Genomic DNA, 24,935 nt, shown 5'->3' with positions numbered 1-24,935 from the left:
ATATGGCAGTCGATGCCATCAAGGTCCTCGTGTCGAATTGTCTGCATTTCCCTATTTTACGATTATGGTGAATATAACTGCAATAAGTGGATTTTCGGTGGATCTTCATGGACATGCACCCGGCGCTCGATAAGCTGAATCCTAGAACTAGGTAGATGTAGCCGTTCAAATGATCCCCTTCTGTCGATGTTCACATTACAAATGTACTATATAAATGATCAATGGCATCTGCTAGAACATATACGGATTTCCATATTCATTCTCATGATGGTTGGACAATCAACTGATACGATTTTTCCTGCTGGGTTAGATTGACACCTGACCTTTCGGGCGCTTATCGGCGTCACGTGTGGATAGACAGTGTGGATCACCGTTTGGAGAAAAAAAAGAAGCGGTGCTTGCTTCAACTCAACAACTCCAACCGCCGCCATGGGATCCAGCGCCAAACGAAAGAAGGAGAAGCAGAAGGACTTCCAGGTTAGGATGATTGGCTCCCCCGTTTATTTTCCCCGGTGTATAGCCTGACTGATTTGCGCAGAAACCCAAGCTCAAGGTCGGCAAGGCCAAGGCCAAGCCGGAGAACTTCACAGACACCAGCTTCCGAGCCAAGGGTAGGCACATGTCCCTCTAGTGGGGGTGTTGAAGATTAACGCTGACCCTTCAAAGCAATCACGCTCAACCAGCAATCGCTCCATGTCGCCGCACCTACCTCTAACAGCCAATTCTCACACTTCCTCTCCCTCCTCTCATCTAAATCCGACACACAGCGCCGCGACTCCCTCGCCCACCTGACCACCGCAATCGCATCGCGACCAGTAAACCAGCCTCTTCCACAGCCTGTGAGCGTAATGCTCCCGAACCTTCTCCCGCTCATCCTCGACTCAAGCAACAACGTGCGCACCCAGCTCCTCAAGTTTCTTCGTACCTTGCCGCACAATGATGTACAGGATCATGTCGGGCAGCTTCTCCCATACGTGCGCGCCGGCATGACACATCTTGCCGCAGATATTCGCGTCTCTGCCGTCGAGATCTTGTCTTGGATGGTCGAGGCAGCGGGCGAAAATGTGGTAGCCAGTGCCGGCGGATGGGTCAAGACCATGAACTGCTTCTTGTCCGTATTGGGATGGCATACCGAGGAGTCATCACGGTGGTCATCGAACCGGGCTTCGTTCGGCAAATCCGGTAGCAAGGGTAAGCCCATGATCAAGGTACTGGGCGCCCTAGCAGAGTTCTTGGATGCAGGCATTGGACCGCCCAGTGGCTCCAGTGGCTCATCCGATCCGGAGCTTTCCTCGACCTGGGCTTTCCCTCTTTGCCAGACGGCTCACCACATGAGCACGGAGTCAACGGCCCCGTACGCCTATCTGAACTTGTTCGGACAGCCGCGCGACGAGGAAGGGGAGATGTACGAGACCCGCGAGGATCGGTACCGAGTGTTTCAGAATCGCTTCTTGTCGGCTCTTGATCGAGGATTGAAGAGTGCGAGGGAAGAGGGCGGCGAGCTGGGTCGTGCATCGTCCGGCGTAAACAAGGTGCTCAAAGAGGCCGTTGCTTATGGCCCGGGGCCGTGAAGGCTATCTTTCTATAATTTCTCGACCATCCACATCCGGTATACATCTCTGCCAGGCTTGGGATAGCGAAGCCTCTTAGTGAATGTCCACGAGCCAGAAGCATGGACTCGAACGCAATCGGGCTCATAGAGAAACAGTACATTCCGTCATCTAAATAGGCGGTCCAATCCTTGCTACCTAGGCGAAGGCATACAGCTTCCACGCGGATTACTAAATTCGCGACTGCTTTGGACGAATCGTGGCCACTTTCGCGAGCTTGGGCTTGATGGCAAGAAAGTGACCCTCCCGAACTGGCCACGCCGAGTTTCATCAGTGAAACAGGATTAGAGGGTATCAAGCATCGTATCATGTACAGCATAGCAGCGACAGACTGCTCCGACATTCACAAGTTAGATGTCTCAAAATAGTCCTCATGACAATAGAAACATGCGCAACCCTATAATTTCTTCTCCGCAGCCATTCCTGCGAGTGATTTCTCATCCCTCGTAACCTGCACTCGATCGCAACTATCCGTCTCCACACCTTCCACCACAGCGACTCTCTCCTCATAGATCTCATCAGGAAGAACGGCACGCTCAATCTGCGCATCACGCTCAGGGAACCAATGTGACAATGCCAAGTAGACACAAGTCGTAGCCAAAAAGCCCAGCAACCAACCGAACTGATAGGGATGAACACCTACGCCGACATCGATGCTCGGGGTCACGGCATTAATCAGACCTGGCAAATTGGGCGTGACACCCACAATGAAAGCCACCAGGGCACGCCAGTTGAAGCCGGAGACGACTTTGCCTGAAAGTCCGGGGATGGCACAGCTGTAACGATAGATGGGGTTCCGGGGCTGGTATAGCGCAAGAACATCATACTTGCGCTTATTGACGACCCAGAAATCAAACAGCATAATTGCAGCGATGGGGCCGAGGAAGATGGCATACGCTGACATGAAATGCAAAAAATTCCCGGCCGATTCAAGAATCTTCCATGGCACGAGGGCCCAAGACAGCAACGCACAGAGGATCTGGCCGCGACGGATGTTGATGTATTCAGGAGCGAGTGCGGTGAAGTCATTTGCGGCAGACAGGGAATTGGCGGAGATATTCACTCCCAGGGATGCTAGTGCAAAGGAGGCAGCGCCGAAGAAGCGACAGGCGCGGTTGGGCCAGTAGCTGATCAGGACAGTTGGGTCCCAGGGAATGGCGGCGAGTTTGTATTTAGTCTGGCCAGCAGATGAAGCCGCAATACCGATGAAAGCGATCAACGTAAAGATAATTGGCAGCATCGGGATGTAGAGGAGCTGCCAGCGAGGGTTGACGCGAGAGTAACGAGAGAAATCCGACTGTGGGCGATGAGTTTTATATATCATGATGTCCTCGTTCCAAGGGATGAACGTACCTGGTTGACACTGAGAGTCGCATAGTTGCCCAGGACCGAAGTCATGCTTGCCAAAAAGAGCCAACTGTATTGAGATCCCGAGACAGTCGCAGTTTGTTGGGCAAAGACACCTCCACCGTCCTTCTCGGATACAAAAGCCCAGATCAACATGGCAATCCAGGCGATAGGCACGAGAACCGACTTGACGGCGAACAACCAGCGCAGCTTATTCGGATGAATGCAGAGAAAGGGGAATTGAACAAGCCAGAAGATGAGAAAGGCGACCATCCCATTGGTCGTGATGCCCTGGGACTGGGGAATTCCATTTGGCAAGGTCAAGTAGCTCGGCCAGATGGCGCCGAGCATGACCCGCACGGCATTGCCACCGTTCACATTCTGAATCGCAAACCAGAAGATAGCCAGAATGACACGAGAGATAATCGCAATGTATGAACCCCAGAAACCCCAACTGGCACGAGCGATCACAGGGAAAGGGACGTGATAGATGGCCCCGACAGCCCCATTACCGGCGATCACGAAGGACATGATGAAGAACCCGATGGCCACGATGGCAATGGCCTCCTTGTAGGTGAGACCAACGGCGATGATACTGCTGGCAAACTGCCATGTCGCTGCATTGAACGCATCGGAGATCCAGTATGCTAGGGATAGTCAGCACGTATACCAACGGGTGAGGTAAAGATCATGAATAGTGCACAACGCCGAACGTACCTACTAAGCTCCAGACGCCCCATTTCCGTGCCAACTGCGGGATCGGATCTAAGTCACGGTTGGTCCATCGCGCATTGCCTTCTGCAAAGGCCGATTGGGCCTGTGAAACGCGGAGTCGCGGCCAGGCGAGGCGCATGGCGGGGGAAGATCCAAGGCTCTGCAGGTACAGGTTGAACAGTGACAGCAACAGAAGCAACACCCAACTGCAAATCTCAGGACTGATCTCACGCCGAGCCGGTGACAATGGGTATTTAGGGGGTCAAGGGCAATTACAGGAGATCAATGGTATATCAAGTATGTCAACGCTTTGATAAGATGATAAGCGCATCCCTGCAGCTCTCTGCACATAGATAACGAAATGAACGAATGAGCGACCGCCAAAGACTGTAGTTCGGCCAAAGCAAAAGGTCCCAACACCCTTTCGGATTCTTCGATTATCATATCAGGGTCTCTTTTTCCCCCGGGAGTCGCACATCTTCCCATCCCCGGCCATCCCCGACGTCCACACTGCCGTGGCGTCGGATCCCTTTCCACTCTGTCACGTTCATCCAGCCGATCTGTTGCACATCACCAAATCCTCCGATCCAGTAGGCCTGTGTCACCACCATTCGAGCCCAGAAGCTAGCATGCGGGGAACCAGATACCCCAGGCAACCAGACTTTGGCATCCGGGTGGGATCCCAGGAAGCACTTCTCGAGGGTCGCCGATGCAGAAGCCGACAGCTCGGGGAGAGGTTCCAGGTATCCGAACAAGGTAATCCGAGGCAGGGCAGCAGGGCTATCAGGCAGACCGGGATAGACAGGTCTCGCATCGGCAAGATGGTCCCACCAGTCCAACTCGAGACTGAGGTTCGAACCAGCCCCGATATTCTGGAACGTAGTGGCCACGCGCAGGGCCAGGATGGTAGGGTCCCCATTATCCCCGTGGGACAGTTCGTCTGGTAGCGACCCGTCACAGTCGGCGATGTACTCACGCAGACCAATGGGAAGACCTGCGACCGACGACGGAGTCCGACCCGTGGGAGGGATGGTGTCCGGGAAAGTGGTTGCGATAACCCCAGAGGAAGACAGAGCCAGCATACGACGAGCCATCAGGGCCGAGGTAAACCAGGATGGACGGGCGAGGGCATGGCCGTCTTCCTGAGATGTCGACTCCAGAAGGTTTGCAGGACCCAAAACGGTCTGCGGAATCACCCAGGCAGAGGTGGGCACAGAGCACAAGGCGAGGAGCCCCAGAAGAAAAGATGGAGGTAGCATGGTTTGGTATCCCAGAAACCGAAGTTCTCGGAGCTATCGAAGTCGAATGAAAGTTGAAAGTAAGTGGGTGGGGTGGTGGGGGGGGGGGGACGAGGATGGACTTTGCGGAGATTCGGAGACGCGGAGTCGCCTGATCTTATCTGATGGCACCACAATTATACCGGATCCTAAACAGGGAAGGAACTCCTCACGACTCGCTATTACGTCTTCGGGGCATCGTAGTCGATCACGCCGCTGTGGGCTGGCTGTAGTATATTCTGTGTTCTATGCTCTATGTTTGATATTTTCTAGTTCATCCACTTGTCCGGCAAGGTAATCCTGATCAACCAAAAGTGTAGCAAGGCGCATCTGATGGGAACGATATTCATTTAGACACCGAAGACCTACAACGTTCTCCCCAGGCTCCTACATCAGGGCAGTAGCGTTTACATCCCAAATCTACATTCTAGGGCTGGAAAAAAGCGTTCACTCAAAACACGGAAACCTCTTGGAAAGTCTGAGATCAAATAACTGTACGATTCGGCTATCCACGCGAACCTATTCCGTGGTCTGGACGCCGTAGATATCCACTCGAGGCGCCAAAGCGCCAGGGGATGAAGATAGACTCATCACGTCCCCATGAGTAGTTAAATAAGAACAGACCCGTCCCATGCCCATCACACTCCGTGTGCAACAAAGAAAAAGAAAAAAGGGAAAAGAAAGAGGTGAAGAGGGGGTACCGCGTACATCGTACACTTGCGAAGCTTTTGATTCAAACTCGCATGGCAACCACGAAGCCCGGGGTCAAAAAAGGGGTATGTACAAAGGGCAAAAGACAACCCGGGTTCGGTATGCCAAAAGAAAGAAGGGAGGGCAAAGAGGGAATCATCATCCGGAGAACAGAAAAGACGCGCTTTTTCTAGACCTCACAAGAACGCAAAGATCCGTTAACGCACCGCTTAATTCAAATATTTCGCACGCAGGCCCGGGTTGAGCGCGACCTTGCGTGCCTCGCTGCCACAACAGGCTCGCTTCATGCCGGCAGGTCCCGAGACCGCAGTTCCATCGCGAACAAGGAAGGAATTCGCCAGATGACCGTCGGGAAGCACCGAGGAGTCACCCGAGGCACCAGCATCGATCAGATGACGAACATGGGATTGGAGGAGCAGATCATCCGAGCCGGTACGTCCGCGTTTACGCGTCTGACGCAGCTGAGGAGTCGCGCCCGATAGCTCACATAGACTCTGGGCAGCTTCGCTCAAACTGGAATCCAGCGTGAAGATGGACAGATCCGGGGCAGAGCCCATCGCACCGGGGTACGCGTCAGGGGAGCTATACAGATCAACCAGAGCGCTCTCATCAATGGGAGAGGCAATAGCCAGGGTCTTACGGCTCTCCTTGAGCGAGTTACTGGTGCAACGCAGGGTAGCCTTGACGGCCAGCCGGGATGGGGCCGGGGCACCTGTGCCGGAAGCATTCGAGGACACCGAGGAGGACCGCGAGGAACGGGATGAAAGAGTCGATACATCTGACACCATCGAATCCGGGGACGATACCGACGAAGTCGAACGAGCCAGAGAGGACCGACGGACCGCAGCCGGATAACCATCGTACGAGGTATGCCGAGTGTAGAACGAGGGAGGCGGGCGCTGATCGAGTGTCGAGCGCGCCATACCCAAATTCTGAGCCTGCGACATGGCCGTACCGATGGAGGAGCGGCGAACACCACACGTAGCCAAACTCACAGCAGGAGCAGAGGCGATATGTGACTGAGGGGTCATTTGAGGGGTGGGAAGCATCTGAGGGCGCGGATAGCGGGTAGAGGCGGGTTGATGAACTCGATGCGCGGAGTCGGCTCCAAAGTCCGGGGTAGGCTCCGAGGGCAAGTCGGACTTTGGTCGGAGGAAGATATCCGGATAGACTCGTTGCTCGAGACACTGCGCGGCGAGGGAAATTCAGATACACCGAGATCCATGCCGCCCATGGCCGAAACCGGGGTCATCGGGTCAGAATCGACAGCATCCAACTCGGGAGTCAGACGGGGCAGGACGGTGCGCCAGCACTGACCTTCGCCGGCCGGAGGCCCACCGGCACCCGGAGTCAGCTTCAGAACCAGATCGGTCCATCGCTGGAAGGTGGCCTCAGAGATGTGCAAACGCCAACCAACCGCTTGGAGGAACATCAACTCATTTTGGTTAATTTCCAAAGTATTCAGGCCGGAAATTTTACTCCATGCTCGGGCAGAGTAGTTGCGGTCTTGCAGATACTTGGAGGCCAAGATCAGAGCGGCCAAGAACATACGACGACCGCACTGCATGGCCCGCATCGTCGACTGATCCCGGTGTTGTTCCTTGGTCAGGTCGTGGGCAGGCACATGGGGCTTGATCTTGATCAAATAGTACAAAGCAACTTGCAAAGTACTGTAACTAGTGCGAGAGCGACGGAGCGTTTCCTGAATAAATGTCCGAAGGGGTAGGACCCCTTTTGACCCGGTCGCAGCATCGCTGCGGGATACTGCGGCCGACAGCGGCCAGATATTTTCAACAATCTGCGACGCCGTATCTTTAAAGAAGGCAAAGAACAGGTTCAGCGAGGGGTGAATTTTTTGAGGAGAATATATCCACACGACTTACCGACGAGATTATCGACGAAATTGTTCTTGCGCTCGGACTGCCGAAGCAGACACGGCGGAGGACGGGCGGCAGAACCGTTGGCGGAGGCACTACTGGTACGGCGCGGGTGCATACGCAGCTCCGGGGGTACCGGACCTTCAACTTTAGGAATACCCTTGAAGACACGAGGGCAAGACCCGTTTCTTCCGACTAACTGCCCGTCTGCATCATTCTCCCAAATCACATCGACCGGGTTTGTGGCGGTTGAGGAGATGGAACTTTGTGCATCAAGAGAGAAGACGGAAGAGGACGAGGAGGAGGCGGAGGAGGAGATAGAGGAGGCATAGGGATGTTTAGCTTGGCTTGGGTTTGAAAGGTGCAAACCCAAGACGTCCATCCCCGACATATCCGGAAGCGCGGAGGGGTTCATGGAAGATATTCAGGGCGCAACCGAGGAAGGGAATGGTCCGATTTGAACCGTAGTGTCAAGAAAACCGTTAATCAGGGAACCGGGAACGAAGGCCGAGGAGACAGAAGCCGTCTTGGAGCGCAGGCGACGGCAAAGCCTAGAAGTTGAGAAGCGCCAGGTTGACACCGAGAAGTATTAAAAGTATTTGGAGAGGAGACAGTAGCGGAGTAGGAGGTCCGCTATAATAGAAAAAGAGTATGTAAAGTCGAAAGACAAGGCGAAAAAGACAAAGGACCGATCACACCAGTGTTGGGCTATATGAACACCGGAACGAAGATGACTCTCAAGGCTTTAGACGGAGCCAGCGGTGAGGAAGCGGAGGTCGATAGCGGCAACACGGGCGATCGGGATCGAGGACGCAGTATACATTTTGATAACAGGATGAGTCGAAAAGAAGATCTCAAGGCACCTAACGGACCATGGACACAAGAAGGAGGATCTTATGACAAGGCAGTCGTTGAAGTGACTAGGCAGGAAAGATGGGGTTGGGGGGGGGGCCGCAAAGGAAGTGGGTGGAGGCGAAGAGGCGACGGGGGGGGCGGGGAGGAGTTTAGGTAGATTTGGGATTAGAAGAAGAGGTTTTTAGGCTCACCACGTATGACTCCTAACAACACATTTGACTAAGAGAGGGGAGTCACACTGTGGCGAAGAAGGTGGCGGGAGTGAAAGGGAGGCGCAGAGGTTTGAGGATAAAAAATCCCGGATGCAGCCGTGGTACGGTGAGTCACTGCAGTATCGTGTCCTTTGGTCCTTTGTCCCTCGGTACCCCTGATCATTTCATGTAATTCATGAGACATCGACGGATACGTTAACAGGAGCCTGTCATACTATAGTCATATTCCATTCATTCGATACTCTACGGGACAATGCTATAGAATCCCAGGTCGTGAGACTCGAGACGATGTCACTAACGAATGTTGCCTAACCTCTGTTTGACTCACCTGTTTCGGGAGCGTTGCCACGCTGGTTCTTCGCCCGATCCAATGACAAGCATCGAGATTCCCCAGTGTCCCACTATCAGATCCACCCTCATTGGTGCTGCCTCCGATCGGCGTTGCTGGTTGGGGAGACCTGCGTCGTCGAAACTGTCGGGCACGACGGCTCTAGGAACTCTTACGGACCCTAGGGACTCTAGGGGACTTGAAATGATGTCGGATTTGACTCTTATGTTGGGTTGGTCACAAGTACGGTCTGACCCCAGGTTAGGTAGACTTGCAGTTCGGACCTGGCTTTCCTCCAAATGCTGCACATACAACGGTGGAGGCCATCCACTTGCTGGGGCCCCGATAGCGGGCGCTTAGTATCATTAGTCCATTGTTACTGCCGGGGTATCTGCAGTATCATTCGGTAATCTTCTTCCATGCTAGTCCTCGTCATTAGCTATCGACACAAGTCTAGATAGTTCTGTGGAGATTGTTATCCCAGGCTGAATTTTCGTGCTACTGGACAGGGCTGTAACTATCCTCCGAACTCGCACCGAGCTTAGGTGTAAATGTGGTCCTCCCATTCCCAGGCTCATAGTCCAAGGGCAAAATAGATACCGGAAAAGCCATCCGAATGAGCCCCCAATGACTCAGACTAAAATAGGCTCTTCCAACAGAGCCACCGTGTAGGGGCTCGTACACACAGGAGATGCCCGCTAGACCGAATCAAACATGCTAAGGGGTTGATCAAATCTATAGCGATGCCAGAACCTCACCCAGGACCTTCACTAGTCCCTCAACCTCGGCCTCTGTTGCCTAGTTAGCATGATGGAAAAAGCCTCTTTGTTATCACACTACGTACCGGAGTTATAGTGCAGGAGACTAACCCGGACCACACCGTCCTCGACATCGGCTAGGCCACAGACCTCCGTTAGCAGCCGGTGACTGTACATGTGGCCACTACGGAATCCGTAGGTAGACCGGCCTTCGATCGCCTCAACTAGTTGCTGGCTACGAATGCCTCGCACCGTGAAGCTAATGACCGGCACGCGCAAATCTCTACTGGAAGACGGCTCACCAATGACGGTAATGCGGTCATTCGCAGTTAAGAAGTCCAGTAGAATCCGCTGCAGCCGCTCCTCGTAGGCTGCCATTTCCGCCCAGGTCTTGTTCGGCTCGGCGCCAAAGTACTCCACTACGGCTGGAATACTCTGGGTGAGCTCATAGTTGGCGGATGACAGGTTGAGCTTCAGATCAAGCGTGTTACTGGGCTTGAAGAAGTGGGCGAGGGACTGGATCTGGTTCTGGATACGCTGCGAGGCGTATAGTTGCGCCAGATGTGGACCGTAGACTTTGTACCAGGAGAAGGCCTAGATGGGGGCTTTGAGCCAAGCGTCTCATCAGGGGAAATAAACGGAGACTTACATAGAAGTCGACTCCGAGGGCCCGTACGTTGACCTGTCGGTGCGGTGCGAAAGCCACGCCGTCCACGCAGAGTAGTGCCTGTAGATTGGGTGTGAGTGTTCGGCGGCTTCACATCCTAGAGCCACTTACTCGCGGATACGCGTGAACAGCATCGGCAATTGCCCGGACCGGAGTGATGGTTCCAGTGATATTGGAAACATGAGGACAAGCGACGAGACGTGTCTTGTCCGACAGCAGACTCTTCAGCTCGGCAAGGTCACAGACGGGGTTCGTCGGATCAGAAGCAGCCCACCACTTGACCGTCAGGTTCAAACGATCTGCAACCTGAACCCAGGGAGCTGTGTTGGCTTCATGATTCAACTTGGACAGGATCAACTCATCACCGTGTTGGACTTTGAGGGCCGTGGAAAGATTATGCAGGAGCTGGGTAGTTGAAACTCCGATACTGATCTGGATTGGGGATCAGTATAGTTCCGGCATCATCACATCAAACCGAGGATACCTCTTCTGGCTCAGCATTGATAAATCGGGCAGCCACCTTATATGCCTCGGTATACGCTGAAGTCGCTGTTTGGGAGATCTTGTATGTGGCACCGAGCTGGACGTTGGTGTTTAACAGATAGGATCGGATACTATGACAATCTCAGCCACCATATTCTTTCGGGTATGAACACGTCAGGCCTACGAATTCGCTACATTGCCCAGAACTTGACTACCTCCTAGATAATGGTGAGTGATAGATCACACGGCCCTCTAGAAGGCCGAAACTGGCCCGGGAACCGTTGATCTCGGGGTTTCTAGCTTCGAGACTATGCGCCAAAGATGCCACTTACCCGCATTGTCCATAAAGATCTGCTCCTGCTGTAAAGCCGGAAACTGGGCGCGGGCGGCTGCCACGTCAAATGAAGCCATGCTAGTGAATGTCAAGTATTGCTGGTGAAGAATGAAGAGATTGGGAATACGACATTCCTCCGGGTGAGGAGAGGGGTAGTGGATCTAGTTTGATAACGGACTTGTTCCGGACAGCCCATAGTGGCATTGCCATCAGCCGAGATCCGGTCTATCGAGTGCCAAACATGGGAAAGCAAGTAACCTGTGAGAGCTCTCGGTTTCTATCAATCTGTGGCTGAACATGATAAATTTGTAACCGTCTGTGAACATCCAAAATATGCACGCAGATCCGCAGGCCATACTCAAAGGTGGTAAACCGGATGCCAACTTTTCCATACCCGTAAACATATAATGGGGAGCGGAGAAAAAACACTACAAATGCAAGCCTCAACAATCATGACGCAAAATGAATCTCGCCTCGATCGGCTGGGTATACGCCAGATGAAAATGAAGTCCAAAGCCCATATACAGACAAGAAATAAAAGAGAAGAAAAGGAAAGAAAAGAAAAGACAGTAATCAGTCAAAGAGACACAGTCGCGACAGCACAAAGGCGGAGATTTCACCGACTATCGCGTACGAGCAGCAGCCCCGGGTCCAGCACTCGCATGTGCTGCATCATGCACAACACAAAGTAGGTACTTCCGATCCGGTACGACGACAATCTCATGTTTCCGCGTGCGCATACGGAGCAGCTTCACTTCGTCCTCGTCACGATCTCGGTCTGCATCTCGGTCTTCTTGTGGAGCTGTGCCGTTTCCATATGTTCCATACCCGTTCAAAGCCGTATCAGAAACCTCGCTGGTCTGGGTAGGCTTGGAGAGCGAAATGCCCAAGGCGGAGGCACTGGAGACGTATGCGAAAATGTGCGCAGCTAGAGTCTCTGCTTGCGAGGGCTGATACGTAGGGGAAGGAGTAGCGGGCGAGGCAGGAGACGAGTCGGAGGATTGAGCGATCGGGCTCTGGTCAGCTGTAGATGAATCCAACGATATCTGACGAGCAGTTGACTCTTGGATCGCGAGCTGTCCGGTGCTTTGAATGATAGAGCCGTCTTTGCGGGATAGAATCAGGGTGGATTGGACACCCGGGCGGGAGGTGAGGTGAGAGAGTAGCGCGGTAACATGTTGGGGCACCTGCTGCGTGCGCTGCTTTTCATAAGTCAGACCTGGAAGACAGAAAAGGCAGAGTGCTGCTCACTGGAGGGTTGGCCATTGTTCTGCGGGGGGGGGTAAGAAGGGTGAGAGGAGGGCGGTGGACGAGGCGGCTGGATACGAATTAACAGGACACACAACTCATCACAGTGCAGAGCGGCTTCTTTGCTTGACGAGTGCCCGGTTTTTGTTGTATTTGCTCTTCCGACTGCATGTTCGTTTACTTGCAATTGATTGAAGCTCCCAGACCAAAATGGACTGACTAAGCGGATCACATGGCTCGAATGCCCTACGGATTTTATAGATATCACGATAGTGAACATGCGTGGTAAAGATGGTTCAATTGATCAAATGGTGTATAATGATTTCTTAGAAGACGTGAAGGCGCAAGAATATATGTGCACATTCAAGTAGCAGTACATACGGAACAAAGGTGGTATCTTCGAGAGAAGTTTAAATACAAGCAAATCATCAAGACGGAAAGAAAGAGAGAAAAATCGTAGCGGCTCAAAAAGATCGTGTCGGGTCATGAAAGGAGAGATGGTCCGAGAATCAATGGTGGCGAGCCGTGTGAGGTCCACTGAGACTTGATTTATCAGACAACCAGCCGGACTCAATGTCCTCGATCATGTCATCGAGTTGGCGGACATCGGCTCGTCTGTCTTGCAATGAACTCGAAGTTTCGAATCCACTGTGTTCACTGCTGCGAGAAGGAACTAACCCAGCTCTCTGGGCGAGAGCTGTGTCGGTACTGGTAGTGGTTTCCCATTCCTGAGGAGGGGAACATGGAAGACAAAGAAGAGTCGGGCATACCATCCATGTGGTTCTTGACAACGCCAGCATTGAGTGCCGCCATGAGAGCGGCCTGGAGCACTTGATTTTGACGCTCAAGGTTGGCGATGCGATCCTCGAGGAAGTCGGGCACAGGGCCCCGTGCAGGTTTGGAGCGGTAGCTGTTCTGAGAATCCCGAGAGCGGTGCGGCGATTGGGAATACTGGGAATGCGGTGATACAGGCTTTTCCATACTATGGCTGCTGCGACCCTGTGGCGTCAAAGGTCGAGACTGATGGGCGTAGCGAAGCCGAGTATGGCTAGTTCGGGCATCAAGAGTGTCATAACCACGGCGGGCCGGGTCCTTGCGTTTGGAATATGTTTCGGCAGGGCGGCGTCCACGCGTGGATTGGGATTGGGGACCGAAGCCCTCGTCGTCGGATGAAGGAATAGGGGACTCGCAGTGGTTGGGCTCGTATGATTCGGGGATGCTCTCATGGCGAAGACTACTTCGGGAGCTGTTGCTGCGGGAGATGATCGAGACCCGATGGTGATCCAATTTTCTCGAAGATGGCACCGACGCTCCCGAGGGGGCAGTAAAGTTGCGATGACGTACAGATCGCTCGACAGACATCTGAGGAGGATCTGTTGGAAGGGATGCAGTCGGAGGAGGAGATGGCAGGCCAAATGGGAGGTTCTTCCGGTCGACGCGGGAGTTGATATGCAGATCTTTGCGTAGATGACGCTTTCCTTGGGTCTCTGTGGAAATGTGTTGCCGTCCTAGAACAGGAGAGTCTGCGACAGCTTCTCCCTCTAAAATTCTCAGATCACCGTCGCGCTCCACCGGGGTTTCCTGAAGATCCTGCATGCGAGGAGCGCAGACACTAGATGATCGCCGCGTTGGGGTAGGCTCGTCGGGTACGGCGGACTTGGAACACTCCAGAGATGCACGCGGGTGCAAGCTCTGATGCTCACCTGATGCATCTCCTTCATCAACACACCCGAGTACAGTTGCAGGGCGAGCTTCAGGCTCGGACGGGTCCTCGGCAATAGGGGAAGGCTGCGAAGTTTGCAAGTCCAGAATTCGGAGCCCTGATCCTGATCGCATTACCCGAATGGCTAAGTTTGCTTTGACATCCAGATGGGTATTGGGAGAACCTCTGGCATCAGGAATGGAGGGCAAAGGCCTAGTAGGTGCTGGAAGAGGGAAGGCTTGAAGGGCTCCCAATGTCAACGATTGTGGCCGAGGCTTGACCTTGCTTTGGGCAGGTGGCGGGGGTGTTGGAACTGCAGCTTTCGATGTCATGATCGACTTTTTTGAAAACTTCGAAGCACCAGGGCGGTCAATTTTTGCTTCACTATCTGCGGGCCCCGGCGGATTCTCAGATGATGTTTCATGATCTCCAGGCTTGACAGTGATCGGAGTCTCAGCCTGCTCATCTTTGGCACTCAAAGGCTTCCCAATGGGAGTTTGATATCGAGGCACTGCCGACAGCCTCCAGGCGTTCTTACTGGAGACACGCGGACTGACGTCGGGGAATAATTTCAAGCTAGGCGGATTTGAGGGAACGCGATCTGTGGGTTTAGCTGAGTCTTGTTCTTGCTTCAGCTCGCTGTTTACAGACTGATCTGAAGATGCGATGGTATGCATGCTCGCAGGAGCATTACTGCGGGCCAAAGATGAAGGTGTGACACCACAATCCGCAGCTCGAGTGCTCGAATTAGTAGAGCTGGAGAGCCGGTTAGTGAAGCCATTTAATGACCCACTATCCTGAGTATTAACGGTAGAGGCAATTGATGTAGACGCCCTGTGAGCATTTTGTGGGCGGGTATCAGACAAAGAGCTCGGTAACGGCAGAGCTGAAGTCGATTGGGAAGCAGAGTGTTGACTGCTTTGTGATGGACGGTAGGGAGTTGATGAAGATTCGTCCGTTGATGACGGAGAGACGGCAGCATCAACCATGGCCCCGAAATCTCCCAGGTCCAAGGAGGCCAGGCAACGTTTGTCATCGCTGGGGAGCATCGGGCTACCGCCCTGGTTCTGCTTTTCCAACCATGGCTGGCCAATTGTTTCGACGTCGTGCCTCTTGGAACTCGATATTGAAGCACGATCGATACTGCTCTTGTGGTCAATGCTGTTCTTTGACCTGATTGACCTGGTCGACCTGGTCGACTTGGAGCTCGACGCAGGTTTTGAGGAACCCGAAAAGAGATATCCTTCTCTCATTAGGGCCTCAATCTGTTTTTGTTGTTCGTCTTGTTTAGACTTGGGTAATGACGGTTCTTTCTTCTGGCGCTGGGTAAACTGCAGTAGTCGGCGATGCAAGGGCTTCAATTGCTCTTTCCCCACCTTGTCCTCCTTGTCTACCTTTCCCGCATTTTCAATGAATCCCTTTGGCGGAGAGTGAACGACCGGGAGTGCCGTTGTACTGTCTGGAGTGGTGACCACCGGTGGGGCGGGCATGTTCTGGGTTTGAAAGAAGCGAACTAGATCTGACAAATTCTCATTTCGCCCCGGCCTTTCTGCCATACCCGCTGAGCGAGCCTGGGGCCTTGCCATGCTACCCACGCTACCAAAGCTAGGTCGGGCATTCTCCGCCGCGGCAGAGGTCGGGGAAGACATACTGGGATGCCTTCGCTTGGAAGGTGGATTGGGCCGATAAGTCGGAACAATGGGACTCGGTGCGACGTCACTATCATGTATTGTATTCCAATACTGCATAGGGACATCAAGTGGGCGGGTTTCCAATCCGACCAGATGCGGGTTTCATAGGGGCTCGTCGACGCGCAAAGCTGCAAGAGCTCCCAGATGTTAAATCATTGTCGTATAGAGAAAGAAAACAAAAGGCAAGAGCGACGAACGACGAGCCTACCTGATAAATCCGAGACAAGAGGGGGATATATGCGGCAACGGAGCCGATGCACAGTGGGAGGGAATATGTACAAAACAGGACAGTATGTACATAGGTAAAGATAGGCGTCGAGTGGGATCGAATGAGAGCGAAGAGCAAAAGAAGCGAGAGGGCCAGCTGAGACAAGGCAACTGAAAGGAGGGAGCTGGGTTTATAATAATTGCATTTTGAGTTGAGCTGTCGTCTCTCCTCCGGGAGAGGGGGGCAAAAAAGAAAAGAGGCCCTAGACTGGGCGATCAGGATGCAGGAGTACTTTGGGCCCGGTATAGGCAGATAGCCTCAGAAGGGCACGGCTGAAGCTAAAATGAGTAGTTCGAAGGGGGACCATGCAGGATCGTCCGTACATGGAGCCATCGAATGCGTAGAGAAGTAGTTCGGGTCGGATGGCCGCAATATGACACGGCAGCTGGTAAAATTGGCAAAGTAGGCGCTGACGCAGTCGGATGATTGGCAAAGGGGATCTCATATCAAATCCACTGATCTCACGCAGTAGTGGGCTTTGCAATCCCTACCCTATGCCCCACACATGACAAGGGACCTAGGAACCGGGGCTCGGGATCAGGAACGGCCAGCAACAGCCAGGAAGCTCTCAAGGAGTTCCTCCTGGGTGTTTCCCCAGCTAGTTTGGGGTGACGCACGCAAGGGGTCTTCCGTTCATCTGCAATCGAGTCAATCAGTTTCAACCCCGGTTGGAACACCCCCTCCTGAGGCCAAAGTGTAAAAGACGTCAAGATGTGAGCTGTCAGGTTGAGCGGGTGTTCACCGCGGATCATCCCGGGATACTCGGGGGCCTAGTCGATCCAATGGAGCCATTGTGCACTTTGACCCTGTAATTGCTCCCTGAGAAAGTGTTAGTCGGAGCGCGGAGTCGAGAGAGCTGGAGAGACATTTCGGTCGCCGATGCTATTGTGGGCGATGCATCACCCTTACGTTTCGGATCGCCCACATTGCCTTTCGCTAGTCATTATTCTCCGGCTAGAATTGATTTCGATATCAATTGTCTCTAGTCCTTCACCGCAGATCAAATTGGATTGTAGCCAGATTCCCAGTCCTGAAGAAAAAGAACCCTCCCCCGGTCAACTAAGCCACCGACATTGGGCCCACGCGACTCCCTGGAGCGGAGATTCCAAGAGGCTACTGCACGACACGATGAGAGCTGTCAACCGATCTCCACCTGTCATCCTTGCCAACGGCCTCGGGCCGTGTGAGGATTCTTTGGCTTGGGAGTTCTAATGGGATCTTCTAAACAAATAAATCATGGGCTGTGGGACGTAGCCCGATGCTTGAGGGACAGGTCTATGCATAATACAGGATGATTGTCTTTTCCAATCCACGACGCCGTATGATGCTGGAATTGGGAATACCGGGTCTTCTATGACTCGGGACCATGAAAAGTCAGATTTCGTCCCGCTGTGAAACAGGGTGTGTGAGTTTGTTGCTGACATGGTATTGTCGGTGGAGACGCACTGAGAGGGAGATGTGTGCCGGTAACGGGGACCAAAGAAAATGGGAAAATCAGAGAAAAAGTACCATGGGTGAGCCACTCAAAAATACTCTACTTTTTACGCGATTTGGGTCGAATGAAGGGGTCCACTTCCTTCTTTTTCCGCATCGGAGGAGGGGGCGCCTCTGCTGGGTCGCGTGGGAAGTCTAAATAGATTAGATCGACAGATCAGAAAGAAAGTGTCAGACGATGGAACAAACACTGACCTGCGCGGCTCGGGGCGCCGACGGCGGAACTCCCGGCATGGGTTGATTGCCATGAAGAGCAAAAGCAGGGCCATCGCGCGAAGGTTTGATAAGGCCCTGGTGAGGTGTTAGAGTCTCGGGTGGTCTCGTTCTGAGGTCGCTGCTTACACTTGGGGGAGCGGGCGGTCGCGAACCTGCTGGGCCTTTCGGTGCATTTCTTGGAGCAGTCGGTGCATTCGGCGGCGGATTTGGATTATTGAGACGCGGACGCGAGCCCTTTGGCGCATCGGATGCCGAGTCTGTTCGCTTGCGCTTACTGCTCACGTTCTCATTCTTTGATAATGGCGTATGAGTTGTTGCCTGCACCACGGGCACTTTTCGATCATGCCCACCCATCTGTCGCTGCCGCTGGCGCTCATGGTTTTCTTTGCGTTGTGCTTGCAAGCGGCGCTCTTCGCTCTGGAGATGCTGCTTTTGACGTTTTGAAAGTTTGTCTGGATTAGGGCACTTGAGAGAAGAATGACCGATCGCACCACACTCCAGGCAGCGTTCTGCGTCGCAGAAGTACTTGGAGTGACCGGGCTCTTGACACCGGTAGCATTGTCCCCGAACAGCCTCTTTGGCTTCTGCGTTATCGCAATTGTGTGTGAAGTGCTCGCCGCTACCGCAGATTGCACACATTTTCGTTTCATCCAGACCCTTGGGTCCGCCAGAAGGCCCTTCGGGCAGGGGTTGAGGAGGTGTGCCGCGCGCCGAGGCCGACATCGAAATCGAAGGAGAGTCGAGATCAATTGGTTCTGATGAAGGACGAGAAATTGACTGCATGGATGGGGTACCTCCCGGTGTCCCGGGGGCACTGGCATCCACCATCTCGACCTCCTTGTAGCCTGTAAATTGCGGCCTCTCCAGCATCCTGGCAATGTTGCCTTCGGTGTACACATTGCGTTTCTTGGCATCTTGAATGAGACCTTGCCAAAATTCACCTTGCATCAGAGACTGGGAGTTACCCAGAACCCACAGCGAGGATTTGGCACGAGTAAGACCAACGTTCATACGACGGATATCAGCCAAGAACCCAATACCCTTATTCGATGCACGAACACAAGAGAATATAATGATCTCGCTTTCCCTACCCTGAAAGGCATCGGTCGTGTTGAAATCAATCTTTTTCAAAATGTCCTCGCCGTACCTGGCCGCGAATTGGAGCTTCAGCTCTCGTAGCTGACCCTTGTAAGGTGTGATGATACCTATCTTCCCTGTAAAATCGTACTCCTTAATGTCCGTGATGAGTCGCTCGTACAGCTGCATCGCAGCTTGCAGCTCCGCGTAGTTGATCAAGGAGTGGCCCTTGGTCGCACTATGGTGCATGCCTTGGACGTCAAAGAATCGGTAAGGACTCAACAGCTCACTCTGATGCCACGGACGGGCTCGAAGCTTGGCCATGTCAGCACCGTCCTGAAGTTTGCCATCGTAGAACGTAAGACTGGGGAAGCGACTAATTTCCGGGTGCATACGGTACTGGACATCCAGCAAGTGCACGTCCTTCGGGTGATTCTTCTGCATGCGAACGAACAAACTCTGCTCATATTGGAACTTGGATGCAACTTTTGAAAAGACAGTTGGGGGCAACTGCTTCGGGTCACCGACAAGAATACACTTCGAGCAGCCGTATTTGAGCGGAATCAAAGCGCTCAGTTCAATACACTGAGCTGCTTCATCAATGACAACGGTTTCAAACTCGACATTCATAGACTGGAACATCTCATGACCGGATCCGCTAAGGGTGGTGCAAATGACGTGCGCTTCGTCGATGATTGTTTGCTGGATGCGACGCTTGTGCATGTCGGCATTACGAGCCAAGGTGTGAACCTGGTCGCGAGCCTTGTCGATGTCCGTACTCAATTGAGATCGCTTCTTCTTCAGGAGCTCAAATTCGCGCTCGAGCTCCTCGGGAGCGGGCAGTCCCTTGGCTCTGCACTCGTCCAGTGACGAACGAGCCTCTTTGAATCGCATGTCGGTAGATTTGTGCTCTTCGTACAGCTTTTGCATATCGACGTTGCTGCCAGAGGCGGGATTCTGGGTGAGACGAGCATTGACCATCTCGTCGAGTGTGACATCCAGCACCTTCGAGTTAATGGCATCGCTTCTACCTATACGGACAACGGAGAGCTTCTCCTGACGACCTTGACTTGTTTTCACGCCATCCTTCAACCGCATGACTATCTCATCGACGGCGGCGTTACTGGGTGCACACACCAAAATTTTCCGGGATGTGGCTCGATTGGAAGCCTGATTGCCACTCTTGATGGAAATCGCGGTGTTGCCAAGGACGCTAGTCAAGAGACTGCCAAGAAGGGCAACAATGGTCTTGGTTTTTCCAGAGCCGGGGGGAACCTTGGATAAGAGTGAACGCGTCGTTGTCCAGGGCAGATTTGATCGCTTTGGCTTGAGCGAGATTAATGCTGTAGTTGTCCATGATGGGTTGCAGCTTCGCGTCGGAGTAGTTAAGAATAGGCGAAGGCTTTGCCAAGACAACTTCCTCACACAGATCGTAGTACTGCAGAGCCATGAGAGCGCCATATTCTCGCTCAACCGAGGTCAATGAGGTGACCTTAACCCCCCAGGCCGTAGAGCCAGTTCCAAATGACGACAAGAACTTGCTAGATCCAGGATTCATGCGGTACGTGACCTCTAGCTTACCGCCCTTCCGATTGACGCCGCAGACGCGTGCAAGCAAGTGGCCCACGCTGGGATCCGCAGTAGGATTGGAGGAGCTGGAGAACAAGACAAGATCGCCTTCGCCGATGAAGAAGTCCTTTGAAGGCAAACCTAGAGGCTGGGTGCTAAATTCGATCCAGGAGTCGACAGTCAATCGGGACATGACTTTGACTTCGAAGGGCCGGAAGCCACCTTCTTCCTTTGCCTGCTGGAAGCCTTGCCAGGCTTCAAGAACCAGCAAGGGTTCGAAAGTGCTCTGATAGTCAGAGGAAGAGCGGAAAGTGTTGGAAATCAGGGTATAGTCATCGCGGTCCAGCGTCGGCGGAAGGTCGCCTGTTGAGAAGAAATCCCAGGACAGGATGGAGTGGTGTAGGGACGAGAGATCCGGGGACAGACGTGCGCGCATATCTTTCATCGAACGGGCACGCTTGACCTTCTTAATGGGCTGCTGCTGCAACGACTGCTTCTTGCTCTGCTCGTAAGCGAGGACGGCGTCAGACTTCTTGGGCTTTGCGCCGAACAACTCTTTATCGAGTTCATCTTCACTCTCAGAATCCGTATCAGACCCGGAGGAAACCATCATACTATCCGCAGGAATCGCATGATCTTTGCCCTTGATTCCGATACCTTTGATGCCAGAACCTTGTTCGGCCGTGTGCTCTGCGACTCCCCGCGAAGGCAGGTTCTTCTTCAACCTGGCCAGTTGCTCCATATCTCGCTTTTTCTTGGCCGCTTTCTCACGCTCGCGTTTCTCACGGAAAGACATGACGGTACTAGCATCATCCTTTGGCCGGGAGACCATGGACTTGGAAATAGGTGGGCGCCGACTAAGAGCCCCGAGCGGCAACTTAGTCTGATCATGCTTTTGTTTCGCCGCGATGCGCTCCTTATTGAGTTCGACGGAGCTAGAAAGGTCGAGGAGTGTTTTGTCGGCGATATCGTCGTCGAATTCGTCTTCAGAGGGAGCACGAGAAGAAGGACTTGAGACATCGGAGGGTCTGGCGAAGGAAGTGATGGAAGATTGCTTTTTGAGTGAAGCGGTGGATGCAGTAACGACAGGCTTCTTGTAATATGCTTCAAGCGAACGAACAAGTTCCGCCTTGTCACGCGGGCTGAGGATGGTTTTGATGGTTCCATCCACAGCAACACCTTCAATAAAGCTCAGTGCGTCTTGCTTTACTGTCGTCACATTCAACCCTCCCAGGCGTCGGAGCAACTTTGCTACTAGCCCGACCAGCGTGGTGGCTAAGTAGTCGTCCTTGAGACGCAACCACTTGACCATAGCACTCATAGTAGTTGTAGGGGACTTGAGGAAGTTTTCTGATGTTGTCTTGCCAGCATCATCCCCGGCGGCGCCTACGGCACCCAAAAAAACTCCATACTGATCGAAAAGAAAGTCGGCAAACTGGATTGTATCTCGACAAAACTCCAGCATTACCGACTTGTCATTGCCCCGAATGTGCCACGCTTCAGTCTCGTCGAAGATGGTGGTCAACGCTTGCCATAAGAACTCCCAGAGCTTCTGCAGCGACAAGACCTCTCGACGATCCGTGAAAGTACGTGTTCGAAGCATGCCTGTTTGACTGTTACACAATATCTCTACGACATCGGTACCTGTATGCAGCATTCGCGGGGCAGGGGCAAATGTCTTCATGTTGGAGATACGACGGAACGACCAACTGAGCCCATACATTGTTGTGGTAAAGAATGTCTCAAGCAAGTACGAGATCGCATCTCGTCGAGCAGAATGACCACTGACGTTTTTGATCAAGTCCACCGAAGCTTGGTAGGTGTTCAAGTCGGCGGCGAAGAGAGTGGAGATGAGCGCACTGCTAGTGTCTTGACTTTTGAAAAGGGTTTTGAGATGATCCGGCCGAAATTCGGCCAGTCTTTCGATGATCTGGCATGAGAGGTGGGTAAGGTGGCCATAGATCATGTTGAAATGAGTCTTTTCAGAATTGTCCCCACCTTTGGTTGGGAATTTCTCCAGGCCAACGAGCGGTAGGATCCCCAACAAGGATGCCGTTGACAAGTCAAGCCTATCCTGACGAAGGTGTCTGATGACTGCGTCCCAGATTAGGGCCGTATAAGTGGACACACCATGAGAGAGGGTGCCCTGCTTCAAAATCACTTCATAGTCACTCTTCAGAGATTGACATTCCAGAGCAAGAGCATTGCGAATGACATCCATACACAGGGAAAGGATCTCTTGCTGCTTCCCTTGCTCAATATCAAAGGTCGGTGGTTCGAGGATGACGGTGATGGTGTCTTTCAATACCTCCATGGTCTCTTGAAGAACGACTCGTTCGACAGAGCCTCTTGAGGCTTCATGGTCTGTGAAACGGCGAAGGGTTTGGAGGAGGCTAGTCAAGCCAACATGGAAACAACGATAGCGAGCCAGGTTGGGATATTGAGGGTCTTGAAGGCGTTTCAACAACTGACCAACCAAATACCGACATGCAGAGGGCTGATGAACTCCTTTAAGAGAATTTAGGAATGGGTTGATCCATGAAAGCATGTCTTTCAATGCAGATTTTTCATAGGCCTCGCCTTCAGTGGTCTGCATGAGAAAAGCCTGGAACTGGGGATTGTGGATGGTGTGTTCCATGATGGCCTGGGGTGAAATAGTCTGCATAGCATCCCAGAAATCAACTGGGGCTTTCTCCAGTAATGTCTGAATGGTATTTAAGAGGAAGCGCAGCCCAGGGGTGGGCAAGGCCAAGTGATCGACTGAAAGGCGACAGGGGTCAATTTGCAAACCACGAAGCTGATGAGTGATTTGTTCCTTGTTAAGCCTCCGTACGATGAGTTGCATGCCCCGCCACAAACGCTGGATGATGGCGAAGTGTGTCTGCATTGACTGCTGCATATGCGGTTGCGTTGGCGGCTGAGATGCAGCCTGTAACGCACTTAGAAGGCCATCTCGAATAGCCCACTCAAATTCCAGTGTGGTAGGTGGACGAGCATAGCGCATCCATGTTTGAAGGGCCCAGATGTTGCGTTGTTGTACTGGGTCAAACAAGAAGCGGGTAACAGCAGGGACGTAATCCGAGATCTTCAGGCTTCGTTTTGATTGAATGAGCTGAAATGGCTCATCAAAGTACTGCTTTAGGTTGCCGTCATCACGCAGCATAGCCTCGCAGCTCAATGTCTCGAATATAGATAGTAAGGCAGCGCGGTCCAGTACATCTAACGCAATTTTCTCGCGTGGGACGCTTCTCAGTTGTGTCTTCGCAATCGTCAGGTTTCGAGTGATGCGCTTGACATCCCACTCATCCACCTTTGCAGCAAATGCCTCAATATCCTCGTCCTGATAATTCTCTCTCTTTAGCAGGTCCATGAGCCAGATCTTGCCGGTGTAATACTGCTTGATGCAGAGGTCGCACTTTTCTAGCGTCTCGTCCAGCTTGGATAGAACCCAAGACTGCAGCTCCTCCACCCCATCTGCACTGTAAGCAAGGATACGCATGCACGAGAGAAACTTTTCCTTTCGTGTTGTAGCTTCAGCGACTTGGTCCTTGACACTGACTCCCTTTTCGTCCACTTGAGTTAAGTCATCGTATCGTCCGTAATCATCGTCATGTTGCCGCGGACAGAGGAGGTGAGTGCCCTCAAGGAGAGCTTTCAATTCTCTAATGGCGAGAAGTGTGGTTAGTTTCGATTGAAATTCGGTACTCCTTTGCAAGGGTCTCACTTGATGGCATCCACAAACTCCATGGTTGCAGGGCACAGAGCAGGGCTACCGAGCTTCACAATTATGTCCACCGCACATTTCCTGTTCACAATGTGAAAGCCTTAGGGCATCTCTCAAATCCACTGATGAGCTTTGCAAATGGTTTCGTGGGATGTCTTCGATCTCGTCGTGGCGTTAAGACAGGAACGGGATGTGCTGAAGTAAAATGGGCAACAAAACAATTCGAATAGCAAAGCACAATATTCGGAAGGCAAAGCTTGAACTGAGAAGCGATTTGCAGAGGTCGTAGATTCAGATGATGCAAGTTCTTAACCCGAGTGCTAGAACTTTAGTGATGAAGACTCCGAAGTATGTGCCGTTCAGTGTATAAGAAGACAACAAGGTAATACGAAGGTAGATCAGAAGGACGCAGGGGATGCCTTCTCGGCCAGATGCAACGGGCTCTTAAGATACAAGATGTCGTTTAAAAGAAACCTGGAAAATCACTAAAGTAACAAACGCGGTCAGAATCCGGCAGATTGTGAAGGCGGTCAGCCGGACGCGTTCACGCGCCTCATTAAACTGAAGTGGGAATTCTCCTTTAGCCAATTCTGTACTTTATCGTCGACCGCTAACTACGAGGGCGTTTACAGAGTAGAGAATCATAAATAGCCGCATTAAATACTTTCCTCGTGGAGGGCATGGAATAGAATACATGAATATCGTCCTTAGGTTCCTACCCTCTCCAGAAAGAAGCAAAATAGCAAATCCGAATAAAATAACCCCAGCAAATG

The 24,935-nt window shown here is 52.7% G+C and overlaps 8 protein-coding genes across 8 annotated transcripts; 1 reads left to right on the top strand and 7 right to left on the bottom strand.

Annotated features, from left to right (window-relative positions):
- Nucleotides 1–429: 429 nt before the first annotated feature.
- Nucleotides 430–1,571, top strand: N7477_006073 (IPI1/TEX10 family protein; the record flags this gene model as incomplete). Its single annotated transcript, XM_056967736.1, has 3 exons — nucleotides 430–477; nucleotides 539–611; nucleotides 667–1,571. The coding sequence occupies 3 exons, from the start codon at nucleotides 430–432 to the stop codon at nucleotides 1,569–1,571; spliced, it is 1,026 nt and encodes a 341-aa protein (XP_056822490.1).
- Nucleotides 1,572–2,007: 436 nt separating this feature from the next.
- On the bottom strand, nucleotides 2,008–3,810 carry N7477_006072 (nucleobase cation symporter-1 family protein; the record flags this gene model as incomplete). Its single annotated transcript, XM_056967735.1, has 3 exons — nucleotides 2,008–2,907; nucleotides 2,964–3,574; nucleotides 3,675–3,810. The coding sequence occupies 3 exons, from the start codon at nucleotides 3,808–3,810 to the stop codon at nucleotides 2,008–2,010; spliced, it is 1,647 nt and encodes a 548-aa protein (XP_056822489.1).
- A 301-nt stretch (nucleotides 3,811–4,111) lies between these two features.
- N7477_006071 (uncharacterized protein) lies at nucleotides 4,112–4,930 on the bottom strand (the record flags this gene model as incomplete). Its single annotated transcript, XM_056967734.1, has 1 exon — nucleotides 4,112–4,930. The coding sequence occupies one exon, from the start codon at nucleotides 4,928–4,930 to the stop codon at nucleotides 4,112–4,114; it is 819 nt and encodes a 272-aa protein (XP_056822488.1).
- Nucleotides 4,931–5,868: 938 nt separating this feature from the next.
- On the bottom strand, nucleotides 5,869–7,951 carry N7477_006070 (putative G1/S-specific cyclin Pcl5; the record flags this gene model as incomplete). Its single annotated transcript, XM_056967733.1, has 3 exons — nucleotides 5,869–6,801; nucleotides 6,873–7,471; nucleotides 7,543–7,951. The coding sequence occupies 3 exons, from the start codon at nucleotides 7,949–7,951 to the stop codon at nucleotides 5,869–5,871; spliced, it is 1,941 nt and encodes a 646-aa protein (XP_056822487.1).
- Nucleotides 7,952–9,666: 1,715 nt separating this feature from the next.
- N7477_006069 (putative aminotransferase) lies at nucleotides 9,667–11,250 on the bottom strand (the record flags this gene model as incomplete). Its single annotated transcript, XM_056967732.1, has 7 exons — nucleotides 9,667–9,722; nucleotides 9,776–10,283; nucleotides 10,339–10,416; nucleotides 10,468–10,788; nucleotides 10,841–10,970; nucleotides 11,024–11,057; nucleotides 11,172–11,250. The coding sequence occupies 7 exons, from the start codon at nucleotides 11,248–11,250 to the stop codon at nucleotides 9,667–9,669; spliced, it is 1,206 nt and encodes a 401-aa protein (XP_056822486.1).
- Nucleotides 11,251–11,796: 546 nt separating this feature from the next.
- On the bottom strand, nucleotides 11,797–12,439 carry N7477_006068 (uncharacterized protein; the record flags this gene model as incomplete). Its single annotated transcript, XM_056967731.1, has 2 exons — nucleotides 11,797–12,372; nucleotides 12,425–12,439. 2 exons carry the CDS (start codon nucleotides 12,437–12,439, stop codon nucleotides 11,797–11,799), a joined length of 591 nt encoding a protein of 196 aa, XP_056822485.1.
- Nucleotides 12,440–12,930: 491 nt separating this feature from the next.
- N7477_006067 (uncharacterized protein) lies at nucleotides 12,931–15,871 on the bottom strand (the record flags this gene model as incomplete). The annotated part of the gene is made up of 2 exons (XM_056967730.1): nucleotides 12,931–13,094; nucleotides 13,192–15,871. The coding sequence occupies 2 exons, from the start codon at nucleotides 15,869–15,871 to the stop codon at nucleotides 12,931–12,933; spliced, it is 2,844 nt and encodes a 947-aa protein (XP_056822484.1).
- Nucleotides 15,872–17,616: 1,745 nt separating this feature from the next.
- Nucleotides 17,617–24,185, bottom strand: N7477_006066 (putative tRNA-splicing endonuclease; the record flags this gene model as incomplete). The annotated part of the gene is made up of 5 exons (XM_056967729.1): nucleotides 17,617–17,711; nucleotides 17,768–17,867; nucleotides 17,919–20,094; nucleotides 20,162–24,100; nucleotides 24,163–24,185. The coding sequence occupies 5 exons, from the start codon at nucleotides 24,183–24,185 to the stop codon at nucleotides 17,617–17,619; spliced, it is 6,333 nt and encodes a 2,110-aa protein (XP_056822483.1).
- Nucleotides 24,186–24,935: the final 750 nt, after the last annotated feature.

This window comes from Penicillium maclennaniae (genome assembly GCF_028827695.1).
Source record: "Penicillium maclennaniae strain IBT 15551 chromosome Unknown utg000005l:1.0-2652337.0:1.0-2654196.0, whole genome shotgun sequence".
Classification (NCBI taxonomy): Eukaryota; Fungi; Ascomycota; class Eurotiomycetes; order Eurotiales; family Aspergillaceae; genus Penicillium; species Penicillium maclennaniae.
The sequence above is the reverse complement of the archived record's forward strand: the minus strand, read 5'-3'. Positions and strand labels throughout refer to the sequence as shown.